Here is a 21,022-nt window from a genome sequence, read left to right on the forward strand (position 1 = left end):
TATTTATGCCTCTTAAACTCTAACATGAGGTGTCGCTATTTCACAACATGTTGTACATTTGAATTGATTTCACATTATGTTGTGTTTTGCATTTGGCTGGTTGTTATTAGTATCACACTGCCCTCTAGTGTGCACATGAATACACTATCAGTCCTGTTCATTCTCTGCATTATGTTTACATTAACCTACCGTAGATTCTACTGTAATGTTGTAACCATTGAGAATTCAATTTTTAACATATTTGGTCATTAAGCTTCTTTCTTTCTTTCACTTGAATAAATATGTCAACTTAAAATAACTATCCATACCATAATAATTTCACACCAATCACACTGAGTATATCTGACTGACAGACGACTGCAAACACTTTTTGTAATTAATTTATTATATTTCTTTGTCATAGAATTTATTTGTTTGTTTTTTAAGGTTAACATATAGCCATTCATGTACACAAAACAAAAGGATTGTATAAACTCTCCTTAATCTTCTCATTAAACCCCTTCACTCTCTTTAGTGTTTAATCTGAGGAATTATGACATTTACAGTTTAAATGAAATACATGAACATGAGAAACTCTCACAAACACACTTAATGTGATCAGATGAAAGAGAGAGAGAGAGAGAGAGACATTGAACTCTCTATAGGTTATAGACACACCAGTTGATGTTGATGTTTATTTAAATCAGTGCATGATTTAGTGTCAAAATCATATTGATCATCATTATATTGATCTTAATGTTATATGAGTGGTAACAGAGATTAAACAGTGAAATGAGAAAACTTTCAACACTTTAAACCAAAATGTATAAACTAAAAACAAAAATATCCTTTAATATATTAAAGCAAACAGCGCAGAATAAATCACCAATGAGAAGCAAATATGACAGCACAGCGACCTGAAACATCACATCTGTATGTGTCTGTATATGTGAAGATATAACTTATTTTGTTTAAATGTTGTCAAAACATGTTTATTATAATGTTATGATGTTTTTATTGTGTTTTATTGTGATACTTTACTATATTTCCCCAGTTATGAAGGCTTAAATCAAAACAAACCAACTGCAGTTTGATTGATTGAGATTTTTGAAAAATGTAAAGTTTTCTCGTTTTGGAACCAAACTCTTCATATCATCATCATCATCATTAGAAGAAAGGGCTCTGTTATTTTGAATCCATATGTGTTTCATGATAAAGCTGTTATTATTAACACTGACCGTGTGTTATATATATGAATGAGTTGTGTGTCGGTGACAAACACTGATTCAGAAGACACTAAACACAAGCGTATGACAACACAAACTTGACTGCGCATCAGTGTGTGATGTAGACATGAGTGTGTGTTTGTGTACATGTGGACAGTACACAAGCTTTACCAACAGAACAAATCTTCCCTTTATCTACACAGAAACAGGAGAGTAATAAATAAGATAAATAATGTAAACAGCAACAACATTTACAACAGCAAACACAAAACAAATATGACAAGATGAAAGAGAGAGAGAGAGAGATTGAAATGAATTAAGAGATCTGTGGGCTGAATACTGCAGATATTATCCTGTATAATAATATTACATGAACTATTAGAGATTATTCATCAGCAACCTCAGCTAGAAATGTCTGCTTTTTAATCCAATTTCATCTGCGTCTGATTAAATGATTAGTTCTCATAGTTGTGTTTCTAACATCAGAGAGGCGTTGAGTTACTGTAAGAGACGACTGAAATGAAGCACAGCCGAACCTTTACCAGAATAACTCTCATAACAGATCTCTGTTTATAGCAGCAGACACTTTCTCCTCTCAGTCGTCTTACAGGGTTTGTGTTGATCAGTTACTGCTCACTTTCATTGCATTGAAAAATAACTTAAACGTTATCATTCATGCAAATAATGTGAAAACAATCCATGTGACTTTCCTCATAAATGTAATCTGTTGATTTTATGAGAACAGAGAAGTTCCTCAGCAGTATTTTTGGTAAACACGTTCTGATCTGTGTAACAAGAAAAATCCAACAAACCCTTCAGCCGTCTCGATTAACTCATTAAAACACTTCAACATCAGACTCAAACTCATTTTAATGGGTTAATCTTCTGTGTGATGTTGCTTAACACACATAAATATGGGGTAAAATAATCCAATAAACTCAATTATTTTAAGCAAACTTTTTCAGTATCAAATGATTATTAAAGGTGCAGTGTGTAACTTTAAGAAGGGTCTCTTGACAGAAAAGCAATATAATCTACATAATAGTGCTGGGACAAAGCGTTGACGTAATCTGTGATGTCGATGCAAAAAATACGTAGCTGCAAAATATGCGTGTCAATTCGTCAGACCCAAAATGGCGGCGCCAGAGAGAAGTAGCAAGGTAACAACGCGAGTTGCTCCTCGCAAGTGTGAGCAGTGCGTAAGCGGCGCGTGTTTTTTTCAGCGTCCATGTTAATAAGCATGCATTATATTTTTGCTGCGCTGCTCACACTCAATTAAAGTGACAGTGCTTTGTTTATGGTTTAAATGCTCGTGGAATGACGTGAAAAAGTGTAATTTTACCATAAAATCATGAATGCGATGCCAAGTGTGTTTTAAACAGTCATGACTTTGAGCAATTTAACAGAAAGCAATGAAATATTTAAAACACACTGTTGCCAGAAGACTTTCTGTCCAGCACTAACTGCTTCCTCTTCTATCTTAACAAACTTAAGAGAAAGAGATTTAATAATCTATAATTAATCTATGAATAAAATTGTGTTTATATCTGTCATTACATGGACTACATCGAGTACATGGAGAACAGCACGAAAACAATGTTGATTAAACAAATCTAGTTATAAAAATTACACTGACCATCAAAAGGCACATTGAAGAGGTTTTGCTCATAAATGCATGTAAAATAAAGTAACTTGAGGTTTTTATAATGTTAATAAACTGCACAGTATTCAAAACGTTTTATTGAATGCTACCTCTGACTAAGAATGCATTACTTCGAACTTGTATAGTCTTTTTTATTTTTTGCAGTGTTAAGGAATTTATGTTTTTTTTATATTCAGATATGCAAATCAACATGTATAAATTGCTATTAGTTAATTAATTGGGAGATAATCAAGAATCGAATCGGAAAAATGAATTGTTAGATTAATCGATGCATCGAAAAAAATAATTGCTAGATTAATAATTTAAAAAATAATAATTTATCCCAGCCCTACCTCATAACTCTCTCTCGGCTACCGTAGCTTTACTATGTGTTTCGAAAGGGAGGGGTGAAATGTGGACTGAGCCATTAGTTGCAATTCACAATCTCACCACTAGATTGCACAAAAAAATCTACACAGTGCACCTTTAATATTTATATTGTGACTGAGATTACTCTGTCTCTCTCTCTCTCTGGTCCACAAACGTATTCAGAAGATCTCACAATGATAGACAAAGATTATTTTCTGACTGAGGAAAAGATTATTTTTGGGTCTTGAGGAACTGTAGAATGGGTTTTGTTCTTGATTCTGAAGTGCAAGCAAGAGAGACAGATGACAATCTGATCACACAAACATCCTCACGCAGAAAGAGCCGGACAGTCATTTACTATTAACACCAGAAGTGTCGAGAGCCGAGTCTGTCATAGTTTTTCAAAAGAAAACCATTTATGTAAACATCTAGCAAAACTCTGCAAATGATAATGAGATGAAGGTTCTGCCATTGGCCTAGTCCAGGTCAAAGGGTAAAAGACCATCGGCTGGCATCTCCTCGACCCCCAGCGCTGCTTCGTTCCTTTATTGTCAACCATCTTTACAAAATCCCTGTGCCGCTCTACTACGGTCGTGCTGGCTTGGAGTAAGGGTTCTCCAACAAGTAACGATAGCGATTGTAATTATCTAGCATGAATTTGGGAGCATACATGTGTTCCTTAGGGTCCGAGGGCGGATACTCCTGTACGGAGCCGTCGAACCAGCCACCCGTTCGAATCAGCTCACGGATGTAGTTGAGGTCCCGTTTATCCTCGTAATCTCCCCACCGAGGAAAATCTCCGTTCTGGGCCGAAATGAGTTTGAAGTGAATCCCCTCGGGTGTGAAACACCAGGAACAGTGCCAGCCCGCAAAATGGAACGGACTTCCGACGGACCACTGCACCAAGATGTGGCCGGTGTCGTTCTCGTACTTTCGGAATCCCGACATGGTGTAGTATTCCCGTCTGCGGAGCCGAATGCCGTCGTTGTCGTAGACGTCCCTTAGCATTCCGACGGTACACCCTGACACCACCTCGAGGGATCCCAGCTGCTTCCAGAAGAATCCGTACAGGGATTTCCGCATGTGGATGGCAAAGGGCTCCGTCCAGCCGTCAAACAATTTGAGGAAAAGCACTCCTTCCTGAGCCGGAATTTCATCGGCATCATTTATAAGAAAAACGTCATCCGACCGCAAGCCTACGACTCGAGACATTCCATCACGGGTGAGGAACGTGCGCAGGTAATCATCGGCAATCCACCCGTCCTGGCGGCCACCATCGGGAAAGTGGTCCAGGAAGACGTAGAGGATCTTATCCCGAACATACTCGTACGTTCCGTTGAGCAGCATATTGAGGAACCTCAGCGGTCGTCTCTCCCCGTACGCCGTGAAGTTGGACTCGCACACAAGGAAAAGGTCCACAGCCTGGCTAAGTTCACGGAAGCGCACGTGTAACAGGTCGAACTCGTGGTTTACGTTGATGGCGTTGATGACACGTCGGGGTCTCTCACGTGGCGTCAGTCTCTCCTTGGTGGGCAGGTTGGAGTGATAGACCATGGTGGGCACTCCGCAGTACGGACCGTGCCAACCCGGCCTACAGACGCACTTTACCAGCCGTCTTCCCCGCTTTTGCTTACCTTGATCCTCCAGGGATTTCCCTTGATTCTTGGACTCGTTGCGCATCTGCAGTATTCCACGCTGACCTACTCTAACTAGCGTGGGTCTCACTTTCAATGTCTCATCTTTAGGGGGTGCCGCCTCTGTGCCTTCACGGAAACAAAGAGCGCCCGCTTTGGTGCGAATGAAATACTTGTTGGGATCGTCCTTAAGGATGTGACGGCGACGGTGTAGGTCTCCCAGCGATCGCAGAGGGTCCAGATTAGATGTTTGTCTGGCCTGAGGATTTTTCAGGACTCTCGCAGGACTTCCTCCTCTTTTTGGATCTGGCTTGTGATTGGGTGGACTACTGGGTGGCCAGATGACCAAATTTCCCCTCTGAACCTAAAAAAACAGTACAGAAGAACGTTAAGTTTCACTATGAATCACACATTTCATCATTAAATTATACAAACAAAAAGCTAACCAATGACCTGAGTTGTTGTGAAAAGAGGAAATGAATCACTCAAATTCTTATTTCACATCTGTCTATAGTAAAGTAACCATCAGATTGAACCTCGGGAGTGACTGAGCTCCTGCGCTGTAGATCTTCAGGTCTCCTCCACGGCCGTGGTGCTTCAGGTTCTCCGCTATCTCCTCCTGTCACCTGGGGCTTAATCTCCAATGGTCGGTAGACCAGAGGAGGACCTTTCTCCGGAGACGCGCTGGTCAGCGGAGAGGAGCCGTCCTTCCAGAAGAAACCCGTTACCATGATGAAGGACCTGATTTTGGGGTAAGGTGCAGACAGTTCCCTCAGCAGAGACACATAGTGCAGGGCTTTGTAGTAGTGCAGGAAGGAAATGACACACAACCCCACCGTGCAAATCAGGAACACTCTGTGACGTCTCATTTTCATCCTGAGACACAGAAAAAGAGAGGGAAATATATCAAGGCGTGAGCTTGACGTCACTGTTTTAATTATGTAGGCATGTGGTGCTGGGGAGCACATAGGCTGGATTTACACAGCAGATCTTGATGCCCAATACCGATTTGTTGACTATATCAGATTTAATTTTATCACACTTTTTAAAGTGACTCATATCCAATATCAGCATTTACACATAACACTTGGTGAAACAATTAAAGGCAGACATACAGATTTTCTCTTTATCTGAAGTGATTGTCCCATTTGCGAAGGGCCCTTTAAAGGATAATGCTGGTATTTAACACTTTGAGTCTCATTTCTGGTTTGTTTTGGATGAACTACTGTGATGGACACTGAAATTTTGACAATGGGTCGTTTCTTGACTTTTCGACTCATTTAGAAGCGTCTCTTGAAGTTGACTGCTTCAGAATGGAAGTCAATGACCATGCACAAACATGTCATTAAAACAACACTTAACTTTCATTTTCAAAACTGTACTACTCACCGAGTGGTTCGTGGTGTTTGTTGATGATTAAAAACAAATATATTGGCGCAATGTATGATTTCAATCCGTGTTATTTGCTATAGTGGAACTATTTTTTCAGATACCTCACAACCGCGTATATACTTCCGCTCTATATTTGAGTCTGAAGCGTTAGCACACTCCTGACCACTTGATGGCGACAACTACTTTGCCGTACAAGGATGCTAACCCGAACTCGGTGTCTAGCGTATAGACGGTCACAATTGAGCTCAACTTCAAACATAAGGTTGGTCACTGAGCCAGCGAATATGGGAAAAATTTCTTCTGAGAGAAACCGAGCGAAAAACTACAACCACATGTAAACAGACCCTTTTCCGTTTCCCGGCTGTGGAGTGATATATCAGCGAGCAATGAGTCTTCCAAGAGAAGTCAATGGAATTTTACAAAATGCCAAATAAAACACGACAGAAACTGTATTTCACTACACAACTTGTTTTTAATCATCAACGAACACCACACACCACTCGGTGAGTAGCACAGATTTAAAAATTAACGTTAAGTGTTGTTTTAATGACATGTTTGTGCATGGCCATTGACTTCCATTCTGAAGCAGTCAAGAGATGCTTCTAAATGGGTCAAAAAGTCAAGACACGACCCATTGTCAAAATTTCTGTGTCCATCACTGAAGTTCATCCAAAACAAACCAGAAATGAGACTTAAAGTGTTAAATACCAGAATTATCCTTTAAGGGTGCATAAATGCTGTTTGGAAAATGCCAATGATTGCGGGTGATGTCCACCTGAGTTGACTTCATTTGCCAGCATTGCAGTTTCAATGACGCACATTGCAGATGGGAATGCATGTATCTGATTCATATCCGATTTGCGATATATGAATGAGGCCTGAAACCGAGCGAAGTATATTCATATTTTATGTACTTTTTTCAATTCAATTCAATTTTTATTTTTATATAGCGCTTTTTACAATTGGTAATTGTTTCAAAGCAGCTTTACATTAATAGAAGCAGGAAAAAAACACAGACAAATTGACAGACAACATTTACTCTTTTAGCAGACGCTTTTGCTACAACATAAGTAGCAAAATACAGCAGCTATGAATAAACTTTACAAGCGAGCGAGCGTATTAATAATGTAACGTATAGAAGAGGGTGCTAAGTTAAGTCAATGTCAGATGACTCTCTGGGGTTTTCCGGCTTACACGTTTGTGGGTCATATCCCATCTGTGCCACATAAGGGGAAACAATCGTAATTGAGTCACATCAAACAGGCAGTGTAAATGTGGCCTATGTGATGTTAATATTATTTCTTTTACACTGTTGTTCTAGCCTGATGGGTTTCCTCATGCTACCTTGTGCGCAAATTTTTTCACACTGCAAGTCTAGCATGGAAACTATGGCCCTTTTTTCCCTGAAATAGGGAACCAATCACAGAACGGGGAGGGGGCAGCAAGACGATGACGATGTCTATGCGACACACTGAAGCAGTTTTGTTATTTGTTATAACATGGCAACAGACGTGAAGTTACTTTTCAATGCAGCCTTAGATAGTTTTCTAAGTAGTTTTAAACGCAAGTTTATTTAAAAAAAGCGCAACTTTTGGCGTTAAACAGTTTCATATCCAAGAAGGATGTTTGTATATGGCAAGACATGATAACCACACAGTTTTATAGGACTAACCTGCTAGGCATTGTCGTCGATGAAGTACAATTAACTGGTAATGGTAAGTGGTATTTATTAATATCATATTGTTATTATGCCTGTACTGTGGTTGTCACAGTGCTACTAAATTGTGTTGCTTTTCAATATCAATATACAGCTACTTGTTTAGTTGCATAGCTTTCAGCTGTGTGCACACGAACCGATAAAAGTCGTTTACTTTTGAATTGATGTTGCTCTACATACATCATCTGGTATCATTGAAACGATTGGCTATGAGCTATTCGTAGCGCCCAATAAACGGTTCTGGGCATTTGTAAACCACGCCTCAAATATGAGAAAATGAGCATATGGTCCCCAGACAACGTCTCATACTATCTGAGTTATGTTCTGGTGTTAGCCAGGCTAGTGTTGTTCAGGGTATTATTGTAAATTCCTTATCTAATGTCAAACTCATGCTCTTATTTAATAGTTTTCCATGTTTACCCATTTTTGTGTTTTTTTCTTTGTCTTTTTTGAAAAGCTGCTTTAAAGCAATTAAACATTTTTAAAAAACTGCTATATTAACGAAATGTGACTTGATATCTTAACAAAACTGAATTGAATTAAGAAAAAAAAAGAGTTTAACCTTCCAGCTCATAAAATGATGTCCACATTATAAAAAATATTCCTGTTTTGAATTAAAATAATTTGAATTCAATCTAAGTTAAACACATGATGACAGATATAAAGTTTGACCTACTGAACATCTGTCATTCAAACGTTTGTTAGATCAGAGCTGATGTCCTATTGGACGGTAATATGATATACAGTATGATGTCACAGGGGGTTCTGTATCGCTCTTCTCTCTCTACTTCCTGTCTATAATGAAAGTGTTGAAAAGTCTTTTCTGTTATAGATTATATCTTTGGAGTGAAGCTTTGCATATCTTTGTTTTCCTCCAACAGCAACATTACACACAAACTAAAGCAAAAGTGGACCCATTTAAATGAACTGTGAGATACTTTTAAATCCATAAAGTCTAGCGTTAATCTCTTTTGCATGTTAAATTCATTCTCGTCTGCTGAGTGAAACTGTTGTGTGACTCACGATGACCTGAAATAAACGGCCAAGATTCCTGAGCTTCAGACAGAAAACACAGAAAAATCTCCTGTAGGGCCATCGGACTCCACAAACACAACATGTCAAACAACAACCGCCCTCAGTACAAGGTTAGCAAGATTAAATCAACACACACACACAGCACAAAGTTAGCGTAGTTTATATTAACTGTGTAGCACATATAACAGAATGATGAAGAAATATAAACTTACTCAAACACACACAGACAAACCTGTTTTGAAGAATAAAACACTGATGATTGTGAAACAGATTTTAACTTAAATAAACAAGACAAACTTTGCATCCACTCCAGGAATATTCACACTGTGAGGGAAAGCAGCTCCTGCCCAGTAACCTAAAACCAAAACGGCTAACCAGAGACCCAATATAGTCCAGTTTTGAGTAACCCACTTCTACCCTAAATAACCTTAAACCTGGTTACAAAGATGTGCTATATTTCATCATGCAGTCAACAGGTGTTTAAGGTGTTGTCTTTCATTTCTTTGACATGTTTTAAGCGTATCGTCTATTCTTGTGCTATGGTTAGATGTCCATTAGACTTTCACTGACAGACCAAATGTTGCCTTGTTTTACTTTTACACAAAATTGCTTGTAATGTAAATATTTCACCAATAAAAATACAACATAAAGTCTTATGACAGCAAACAGCGACAAACATCTCTCACCTTAAACCAGCGAAACACTCCAGAGCACCTTTCAATGATTAAAGAAATAACTTAATAAATAATACAAACCAAAATCTGAGTACACAGAGTAAACCTTTGAACAAACTAAACCAACCACGAATGAACACACACTGATACGCATACACAAGCACACTGACACACACAGGCACGCACGCACACACACACACACACACACACACACACACACACACACATATATATATATGCACACACGCACACACACACACACACTTACACACACACACACACGCACACACACACACATACACACATACACACACACATACACACACACACACACACACACTGACACACACACACTGACACACAGGTATAGTGTTGGGTACACTGAGTTTAGTGGAATCATCAGATTGGTAAATGTAACCTGCTGATGTCATGACACTGAGAATAACACAAGAACACACACAGATCTAAAGCTTTATCAGCACATCTATCATCATTTACTTCATTATCTGTATTACTATTTCATATTCAGCAGCACACTCATCAGAAGACATAGTTTTGATCTGTTAGTAACAGTGCTAACCAGCTGCTAACATTTATACACAAACTAGAATGAAATATTTAATGTAATCTTATAATATATTGACATATGGTCAAATGCATAAATCATTTTAGCATTAAATTTCGTAAGGGTTAAAGACATAGCTGTCAAGTCGGACACCTGCTTGCCATAGTGACACGTGCGCCGTGTTTCCTTTTTTGATCGCAAATGAAGTGAATTAGATGGTGAATTTGTCCAACAAAAAAAATCTTTTATTAAAGTGACACCATGTAATTTTTCAACCTTCATAATACATTTTCAAGACCCTTGTGATAGTACATCGACTTTAAATAGGTTGAATGACATGTCTACCATAGCCTGACGGGGTCTGTATCACTTTTACTCGTATTTTAAAACTTAGGGTTTCTGGTAGTAACCAGAGCACAAAAAAAACTACAAAATTCGACTGCTCTACGGCATACGTCACTTCCTCCACACAATTTGTTTTTAACGTGAATTTTGCTGGAGGCTACTTAAGGAGTGTAGAAAGCAACTTCTATTATGTGACTCTGTGGCACAGTCTTTAGTGTCACGGACCTATGACACGGGCGACCCGGGTTCGATTCCCCTTTAAGGCAATTTTTTATATAAACTGTTGATTCATACATAAATGCGATGTTCTTTATAAATGACGGCGATTATATTGCATATAGTTCCCTGTATTCAGATGCTGTGTTCACGTATTTACCTTTCTTTTTACTGTGTCTATGATATTTACATTACAATCCAGGATGCTATAGCACTCAAACTTGCTCACAGTGTAAAACCAAACCCTATTCATTCACCAATCAGATCCGAGCGTTTCTCTCTTCTCTCTTCCTCATTTGCTGCGTTCCGCTGTCACTCGCGTGACGTATTACAGAGCGGCAGACCTAAACGCATCGGTTTACTTGGATTTGGAGCGATTTTCACACAAAAAAGAGAAATAACGAGCGCCATTGCGGAAAATCCTGGTGGCGAGGGAGAGAGAGAGGATGCAACAATATTTGTTTGGAAAAAGGCAAGGAAATACGTCTGGTCGTTTCTGAATTGGAAGGCTGCAGCCTCCGGAGGTCAAATATGCAGGCTGCACACGTCATCAAGCCTGGGTTATTAAGGTAAACTGAGCATTACATTCGCAAGTCATAAGCATACTGCAACAATTTACGATTAACTAAGTATAATAGTCAACTTTGTAATTGTTAATATAGTGAAATAAGACAGTCTTGATGACGTATACAGCTTAGAAATACGACATCCGGAGGCTGCAACCTTCAGATTGAGAAATGGCTTCTGCCACGACGAGTTCCTCATCAGAAAGTTGTAACATGACTGCGTTTCTCCCTGTTGTCTCAAAATGTTGATCGTTTAGCATTTTAAATGTTTAGTTTTTAGTTTAGTTTTAAGGTTGGCCAGTTCCTTTCCTTTGCGACAGTGCTGCGGCGCTTGTGGGCTCTAGGGGCGCTAGAAGTGAAAAATACGTGTCTAGCACCCCCTAGTGGCCAAAAAGTTTCATGGTGTCCCTTTAAAGTTGCAACTCGATACTGAATATTTTAAAGGTGCAGTGTGTAAATTTTAGCGGCATCTAGTGGTGAAGTAGCAAATTTCAACCAACGGCTCAGTCCACTGGCCAACCCTCGCTTTTAAAATGCATAAAGAAGCTACGATAGCCACCACCGGACAAACATTTCATCGTCAGAGACAACGTAGTAAAAAAGTTTGTCCGTTAAGGGCTTCTGTAGAAACATGGTGGCACAAAATGGCGACCTCCATGTAAGGGGACCCTCTGTGTATGTAGATAAAAACGTCTCATTCTAAAAATTACACACTGCACCTTTAATTGCTGTTTATACTGTATGCCCAAAAATAAAGGGAAACATAAGCCTAAATTTATTAAAATACCAATAGAGTTTCATCTTTCCCTTCTTTTTATTTTTACTATATTACATGACACAATATAACATATTCAGGCTATTATATTAACGAGTTTTACTTTAAACATGAATTTATAATGTGTATTAGTGGAACTGAAGGGGTTAAACACATACGCACGTGATCGTTGTTCCAGCTCAAGTCAGATAAGATTTCTAACCAGCATGCACTGCGTCAAATCAGTCACCGATCAGTTTGTGCAACACCACACATGAAGTCGAACACAACTAATCACTTCAACTTACCAACATGTGCTATCATAGATTATTATTATTGTTATTAATAGTATTATTATTTGTGTTATTTTCTTTTTATTTTAATGTTTGAATGTTTGTGAGAAGAACACACCTGTAACAGCTGAAACAGTGACATCTTGAAGATCATTACAATAAAATTGATATTAACCGAATTGACTAAACTCTAAGTTAAGTTCATGTCAGCAGTGTCAGTGTGAAAATTGTGAATGTAACAGTTGGTGTTATGGGCAGTTGATTGTGCCAACACAACACAACACAACACAACACTGCTAAACCACCTGCTGTGTCCACGTATGTTCCCATGGAAACACACGTCACACGTCATGTGTCACCAAAAGTCTTGAACAATATGTGCACGTGTGTCTGTATGTGTGTGTGTGTGTGTGTGTGTGTGTGTGTGTGTGTGTGTGTGTGTGTGTGTGTGTGTGTAGTGCACAGTAGATGTCATCTCTCTGGTCATTAGGCACACTGTTACTCATTCTCCTACTTGGCAGGCAACATTTTGCTCCACTAACTGTTGAATATTGCTCTTCATATTGTGATCATGAGTATTACTGACAAATAAAACAATAATAATTTTTTTTTTAAGATTGACAAAACAAGCTGAGAAGTGTTTATGGATGCTGTTTTTAAGCATTAGTAAATTATGTTCAAATGCTGAATGCTGCAAAAATGCATATTAAGAAATATTTATTGCAATGTGTATAAGCTGACAACACATATAGATAATTCTAGAAAATACCCATTAAACATTCACAGTGCTGGAGATTTAATCACTTGTTGAACCTCATTTGAAAACGTCCTACATTTGATCTCACGATCATTTATCAAAAGTGTGTACGTGTGATTCATAAAACGAAACAAGCAATTAGATCTTTAAATCACAAATGATCTTAAAACTGTGTGCCGCTAAATAGTTTCAATCTTTGCATTTAAATGATACCTAATTAATGTCATAGACATATAAATCAGTGCCTGTCAATGTTTAAAGGGACACTCCACTTAAAAAAAAAACCTTTTCCAGCTCCCCAAGAGTTAAACATTAGAGTTAAATATCGTAATAATATTACGCAGGTGCCGCAAATAGTCCCCTTGGATACTTTTATAGCAGGGGACTATTTTCGGGCACTGTGTAATATCACTACGCCTCCTGCAGTCGTGTTACATCAACAAAGTCCTTGATTATTACGCCAGGATGAGAATATAGTTCATAGCCATATCTGCCTAGAAAATCACAACTTTTAATTTTCTGTCAGTCTTAGTACACAATGTAACTACAGAAGAGTCAAGTTTTAAATAGGAAACATATTGAAACTCTTTGGTTATTTTTTAGCGGGATGCTAATGATTCAATGGATTGTGCTAAGCTATGCTAAAAGTGGTACCGCCAGACTCAGAGATCAGCTGAATTAATTCTAAAAACGTTAAAAATCTAATGTTTGACTCTCGGGGAGGTTGAAAATTAGCATATTTTTTGTGTGTGTACGCACACTTTAGCATCAAATCAAATGAGGCCCAAAGTCAAATAAACCCCAAATCTGTTCTGACTGTCTGTGATTGATGCCAAACAAGATTTTGATGTAGAAAATGAATTTTCACCATGACTCAAGATTTTTATGATTAAAATCCTTGTTTTGTGCTCACTGAAGTTTTTCTGAACTGATGTTTGTCTGCTAGAGAGAGTAAATCTGTTTTAGATCTCCATCCGTTACTGTATGAGGTCTCTGCCCCCCCCCCCGATGGGAAATAAGTGGAACATTCCAGTCTGTGTCTCGCTCCACAAACACTCACAGGTCAATAACAGGTCAGCACCATTTTGGCAGCAGTGGGTGTGTTCAGTACACAGCTGTGTAAGGTGACACTACACACACTACACACACGTGTTACTGTTAAACTACACATTATATTTATCCTTGTATATTAACTCTGACATTGTGTCGTTTTAGGATCAATGAGAATCAAACAGGACGATTCTATCATATCAACACAAATCCACCTCAGATCAGTTCTGATTGTACACTGAGACATTTCTCATATAAACCTTTAATTTAAAACAAACTAAACCTAAGAAACACAAGTCATTCATGAGCAGATGTGTGTACAACACCTTCACTTCTCTTCAGTCATCTGAATAAACCTCTTAACCTGATTATTAACCTTTACTGTCTAACACATCCGGCCCGTTTAACTTACAGACGTCCTCAAATCAAACAGCTCAAAGTTCACACACCTTATGTTAAATTTACTGACTTTCCGTGAATTGTCATGACCTGTCTAAGATGTCATAAGTGTGTGTACTACACTGTAAGTTTAGTAAAAAAATAGCTTAAATGCTTGAAAGGAACAATCAATGCCAATAAACTGCTGTTTAGATCATAGTCTCACTTTGAAATCAATGGAGTCTTAGACCAGGAAACGTTCAAGCCTTCCTTACGTCACAACTTCACAAGCACAATATATTTTCATTAAAATTGCACCTAAATTTTAAAGCCAATAAACTAAATCTCTGATATTCCATGACTTGGACTACAAAAATATAAAATTCCCTGACTACCAATATCTGGAAAAGACCTTTAAAAAATTATTCCATGACCTGTGAGAACCCTGACAGCTTGTTTGAGGAGAGACGTCCTGTTACTTTATTAATCATATAATGGGTGAAATGTTCTTACTGCTTATTACACAGCTATCTAAAATACTTTGTTCTGATTGGCCGGTTGCAACATTCCAAAAGTTTAATATTCCCAGATAACAACCCCTCAAAACTAATAACACACTGTAACCCGGATGCTGCAAATCATTTTGACAGGTACAGATTAATATTAGATAAAAAATAAAAATATGTCTTTTAATAACATATATGACATTGTATTTACAAATGATTAAACCAAATAGTGTGTTCATGACATCTGAATGAATGAAAATAAATGGGTTTTCTTTACATAAGGTCTGCATTTATTACAAATGAACAAATAAAATAATTCAAATCAATATTTAATGTTCCTTACTTTACCTATGAGTAAATATGGCCGTGTAATAAGTGAAATAATGTACAGTCAGCATGTTGTTATTGTGAAATAAACCCCTTCAGTGAGATACAAGACCCCCATCATGATGTCTGGACTTATTATTCTGTGATAACAACCGGCTGCCTATACATTATACATTACATAGCAACTCTGTTCACTTTGCATGTCTCTCTTATCTAACACACCTGCTACAATGATCAGATCATTACGTGAGAGATTCATGAACAGAACTGAATTTGTCAGTAAAGGGAGACATACAAAATATACAGAGAGTAATGGGTCCCCTGAGATGAGATTGAAAACTACTGATCTAGAACATTGTATAGGCAAATTTTTTGATGGTGAACTTCCTGATGGTGAGATGTGTGTGTTGTGTGCTAGCTAGGGCTGGGTATCGATTCACATGTTCCAGATCGATTCGATTTCGATTCGCAAGCTATCAAATCGATTCAAATCTCGGTTCAATTTTCGGTTCTGGTTCTCGGGTCGATTTTTATACTCGATTCTCGATTCAACTCAATGAATATAGATTTAATACAAATACTATATTAATAAAAAAAGAACAGTGAACAGCAGTTTACAAGCGGGTTACTAATAAAAAGAAATTAAAAGCCACAACACTATCATCATTGTCTTGCTTGCGAAATCTAAAATGCTTCCATACCTTTTACTTTTTATGCGAAGGTGGCATCAACGTCGATGGAGCACCTGAAACCACCATTTTAAGCACTGAATGAATGAATGACAGGCTTGCTTCTCGCTCCTTGGTAACATCGCGCAATGCAAAAAAGAGGGTGACATCTAGTGAAGAAGACTAGTAATAAGATTAAAGTTAATTTTACATTCAATGTTTGTGGAAATAAATATGAAAAAAAAAAAACTATTCTGCTCTTTGAGAATCAATTTTGAATCGACCACGTAAAAAAACGATTAATCGAAAAATCTATTTTTTGCCCAGCCCTAGTGTTAGCTACACATTAAAAACCTCAATGATGTTAATAATGTTAATCTGCATCATTATTACACACATACACAATAACACAAATCACAGTAAACACATCCTGATGGAGAAACAAACAGTTAACTCTTTCCCCGTCATTGACAAGTTATCTCATCAATTAAGATAAAACACTTCCCTGCCAATGACGAGTTTTTACAGCAATCCATATTTTCACTATTATCCACCAGGTGTCGCTCTTACTCAACTTATAAAACACTGAAGCATCCACTGATCCAAAAACAGTAAAAAATCTGAACCTGATGTCTAACAAAATTCCTTTATAAAAATGCAATTATCTCAGCGTTTGCAAAAAATGTGGTACTTTTAAGAAACCTACCCATATTTGAGAGGTGATAAAAAGAGAAGAAATGAAGATAGAATTAAATGTTTTTGTATAAATTTGTTTGTTTGAAAGCAGAGGATCTGTTCTTTCATTTGACATATTGTACGTTTATATATTTATAGATGAAAATCACCAAAAAATGCTAACGGGCAACTTAAAATAAATAAATAAAATAGTCTGGCAGAGAATGAGTTAAATATTGTGTGTCATATGAGATGTCATTGACTAACTTTAGAAACACAACATGAAAGATGTGCTCAGTGTTCATGTCATGTGTCTCTGTGTGTTGTAGCCAGGTCAGTAACTCAATCTATATCATTAACTAGAACACAACCAACCGTAAAGATGTCAAGCTGAACTTACTCTACTAATCCTCTATAAACTCACTGACTGCAGCACTTCCGGCTTCAATCTCATACAATATCAAACCAAATAACCAAATTAAATAAAGACCATTAATATTCATTTGCACAACAATCCAACACATTTCCCTACACTCAAATTCTGATTCAAGTAAATCTGATCTGATCTAATCTGATGAAGGCTACATGAGTTACAGTAAATGAGAATCACACACAAAGCAAATGTAAAACATCATACACCAAACAAATCATCTTACCGTACAAATCATCTAATGGTGCTAAAGTGCCTTCATCATATCTCACTTTTACTTTCAGATTGTAAGATGGACTGACCTGACATGAGCTCCTGTTTCCACACAGATGTGATGTCAAACTGATTTCACCAACACACAACACACAATACACAACACTACATTATCATAACGAAATTACACATTTACATGAGTGACGTCACAAGGCATGGAAAAGCAAAGGCTGAGAAACTGAGATTTGTTTGGCAGGACAAACAAAAAATCTGCATTGTAAAACCGCTCGAGGTCACAAGAACCGAAACCAGATCCTCCTCCTCCTCCTCATCATCATCATCATCATTTTAACATCTATAAAGAGTGATCTTCATATCGTTTCTTTATGTGTTATCAGACATTTGTGATGCTCTTGTGTGAGATCTCTCTCTCTCTCTCTCTCTCTGTGTGTGTGTGTGTCTGTCTCACCCATCGCCTGATGATGATATTCTAGATGTTCATTGCGGAGGCGCTTGGGTCACGGTGGAGGTGAATGTAACCGGACGGAGGCTTCTGTTCGCATTAAAGCGGCGCATCGGGTTCGGTTTGGGCCGGGCGGGTGATGCTTCAGCGGCGGTCCGGTGGTGGTGAAGATGATGGGGGTGAAACGCTCTCGGGTCGGGTGGTGGTCGCGTTTAGATCCATCAGCGCTGCGGAGGAAAATCACACTCGACGGATCGACGCCTCTTCTCTCGGTTTTGGTCGGTTAACGGGAAGCCCGTGCGTGTTGATTCTCTCTTTCTTTCTCTCGGTGTGTTTTTGCGCTGAAGTGACGCCTTTCCGCCCCAGCAGTGCTCGTCTGTAACCGGGGGCGCGAGACCCGCAGCTCCGCCCTCCGCGCGCGCGGCGGACCACCGACAGGAACGCGCGAGTGCGACGACCAGCGGCTCACGCGCACACAACAATCACAGCACATAACATTATTATGACTGTTTTATAATTATTATAAAATATGAACTTTAATATATTTATATGTATTATTATTGTGAACCAAAGCATGTATACAAACACAACAAACACATGAGCACGAGCTGACCAACAACATTATTATCACGACATGTTTATGTTTCGTAAACGCATCAACGCAAGACAAAAAATATACAAATATAAGCAAAGCAAAGGACATTCAGTGTGCAGGTGTGCTAACGTGTATTTCAACAGTCTGATGTGTGTGTGTGTGTGTGTGTGTGTGTGTGTGTGTGTGTGTGTGTGTGTGTGTGTGTGTGTGTGTGTGTGTGTGTGATGTTAATGGTGACAGGAGGTAAATGATCATGATGTGACCTGCAGGGTTCCTGAGATGCAAAGTTGTAAATGTGGTCAGCTGTGATATTTGATTTGTTTTGCTCAGCTGATGTTTGAGATAAAAGAATCCTGTTAATAATAACAACAACAGGAAGAAAACCTTTAAACATTTATACAATGTTAATTTAAACATCTCATCAAACAACAAACAAACTATATTAAGTTAGACAGATGTACCCCTGCTGATAAAAAAACAATAAAAACATTACTGAAAATTCTAATGGTTTCCATTAAAATACCAATAGAAACCATTAGCTTTTACCATTAAAACACTGTAGTGTGTTTTGGGCCATATTCCATTAGAACCATTAAAATTCCCAATAAACCCAATAGAATTTCTGTGATCTGCGTCTATTGTTTTTTTTAGCAGGGACATCATTTCCAGCAATCACTTTTTATTAAAAAAAAACATTATGCATTATGGAAACTGGTTAAAGAAAACTACCAAAAAAACACACTTTATTTGTTTATTTGAAAGTGCTGAATGTTGTTGTGGTTAAAAGCAAGAGCCGATCACAACACCATCTTTCTTTTTTTCATATTTAACTTGTTTTTCATGTTTTTTAAATGGTGTTAGTTGCCTGATTGCTTTGTATTCAGTTGTAGCACTTTGAGATTTTCTTTAATATGTAAAGTGCTTTAAATAAAATGCATAATTATTTATTATTATTACTTCTAACAAAACACTACTGATTAAAACAAGATTCATAAGAACAGTTCTTCTCAATGAGTCTGTCAACACATGCACATAATCAGCTAACTTTGCCTTAACTTAGCACTAGTTACTGTATACGTTACATTATTACTACGCTCGCTTGTACGGTTTATCCTTAGCCTTCTACCTCTTATCTATTGATTTTCTGTGTTTTCCTCTACATCTACTCATGTAAAGCTGCTTTGAAACAATTAATAATTGTGAAAAGCACTATATAAATAAAATTGAATTGAATAATCTATTATTAAACAGAAATAATCCTCATCTCATCTTGATTTTAAATATCATATTAATCATGATGAGATCAACAAATCTTCAAGAAATGTTTAATACTCTCATTTATGAGTCACTTTTAATAAAAGTATTTGCTAAATAAATAGAAAATTATTCTCATATATGACACTGTTTATATATTTTATGTTAGACGACTTATGTAAAAACTTTCAACTCATATGTTTGAGTGAACAATATTAAAACCTGTCAGATTTGAGCCATTTTGTAAAGTCTATCAAATAATCATATTTTTTAAAGTATAAAGTTTTGCTCCAGATGTTTAATTTTGTGTTCATTTAGATGTTTGTTAAAAATAGTTTATTCAACAACAGTTAAGTTTATATTTTAAACAGCAGTTGTATTTTAACACACAATACTTAGTTGAAAAGTGCACTAAAATAAATACATTTAGTATATTTACACATCAATTTTAATACACTAAAAATCAATATAAGTGTTACTGATATGAAGTATAATTTTGAAGTGCACTGAAGTACTACAAAAGTAGAACTTTACTTTTATTTAGTACCATTTGTAGTGCACTAAATAAATAGTGTACACTCTTTACACTTTCATTTAGCACATAAATAACATCTAACATAAAATTTGAAAGTCTTCAAAGGGTTAAATGAGTCGTCCTGAACTCAACTGGTGAAGAAAGTAACTACAATATTACTTAAATAAACACAGGTATTTCAATTTAAATTACACACAAAGTTAACTTGAAATTACTATTATAAACTAGTGGTGACTGGTGACTTCTCTTCCAAAGGGCCCAAATTCAAAATATGTGTTCTTTGTGTCATCTGAACCATGTGCATCATGTGTCATGTCAAAGTCCGTGCAAGGGTTTCTGATAAAAGCTCATATTCACAAAACACTCGCAAGCCACTAACTTAACACTGAACTCTGATTATGAGATTAAGTGATTATCTGGAAATTATGGGCGTCACTTTTATCATAATCCTTTAGATGCGTGTGCAGCAGACACACATTTGAAATGACACGTGATGCACAAAAACATTTTGACGTGACGAGCCACACACTTAAAGGGCTAAATACATGTTGTGACAAGCTTCACATCATGGCACTTGAAAAAGAAATCACCGACCTCCACTGTTATTAACATTACTATTGTCAGCACAATCTCAACACTCATTTTTAAACTAACCACTCATTAAATAAAGCAGCGCTAACTAACCTTATGAATTATTATTAGTCAGGTCTCAGACTCTTACCAACTTATTTATGAATAAATAATGAGGAAGAAAATCAGAATGT

General features: G+C 37.3%; 1 protein-coding gene across 2 annotated transcripts; it reads right to left on the minus strand.

Annotated features, from left to right (window-relative positions):
• Window positions 1-364: 364 nt before the first annotated feature.
• Window positions 365-18,305, minus strand: mgat3b (beta-1,4-mannosyl-glycoprotein 4-beta-N-acetylglucosaminyltransferase b). Of its 2 annotated transcripts, none has more exons than XM_055213610.2 (3): window positions 17,881-18,305; window positions 5,387-5,726; window positions 365-5,214 (listed from the first exon to the last, which is right to left on the minus strand). In XM_055213610.2, the coding sequence occupies exons 2-3, from the start codon at window positions 5,723-5,725 to the stop codon at window positions 3,802-3,804; spliced, it is 1,752 nt and encodes a 583-aa protein (XP_055069585.2). In that variant the 5' UTR covers window position 5,726; window positions 17,881-18,305; the 3' UTR covers window positions 365-3,801. The 2 variants fall into 2 exon arrangements, with proteins under 2 accessions (XP_055069585.2, XP_055069586.2); XM_055213611.2 differs by lacking the exon at window positions 17,881-18,305 and adding an exon at window positions 9,681-9,840.
• Window positions 18,306-21,022: the final 2,717 nt, after the last annotated feature.

This window comes from Misgurnus anguillicaudatus, chromosome 8 (assembly GCF_027580225.2).
Source record: "Misgurnus anguillicaudatus chromosome 8, ASM2758022v2, whole genome shotgun sequence".
NCBI classification, from domain to species: Eukaryota; Metazoa; Chordata; class Actinopteri; order Cypriniformes; family Cobitidae; genus Misgurnus; species Misgurnus anguillicaudatus.

Coding starts and splice junctions, on each gene's coding strand:
- mgat3b (XM_055213610.2), bottom strand. CDS start 5,725: ATGAAAATGAGACGTCACAGAGTGTTCCTGATTTGCACGGTGGGGTTG. Junction 5,215..5,386: donor GGAGCTCAGTCACTCCCGAG/GTTCAATCTGAT, acceptor CTGTTTTTTTAG/GTTCAGAGGGGAAATTTGGT.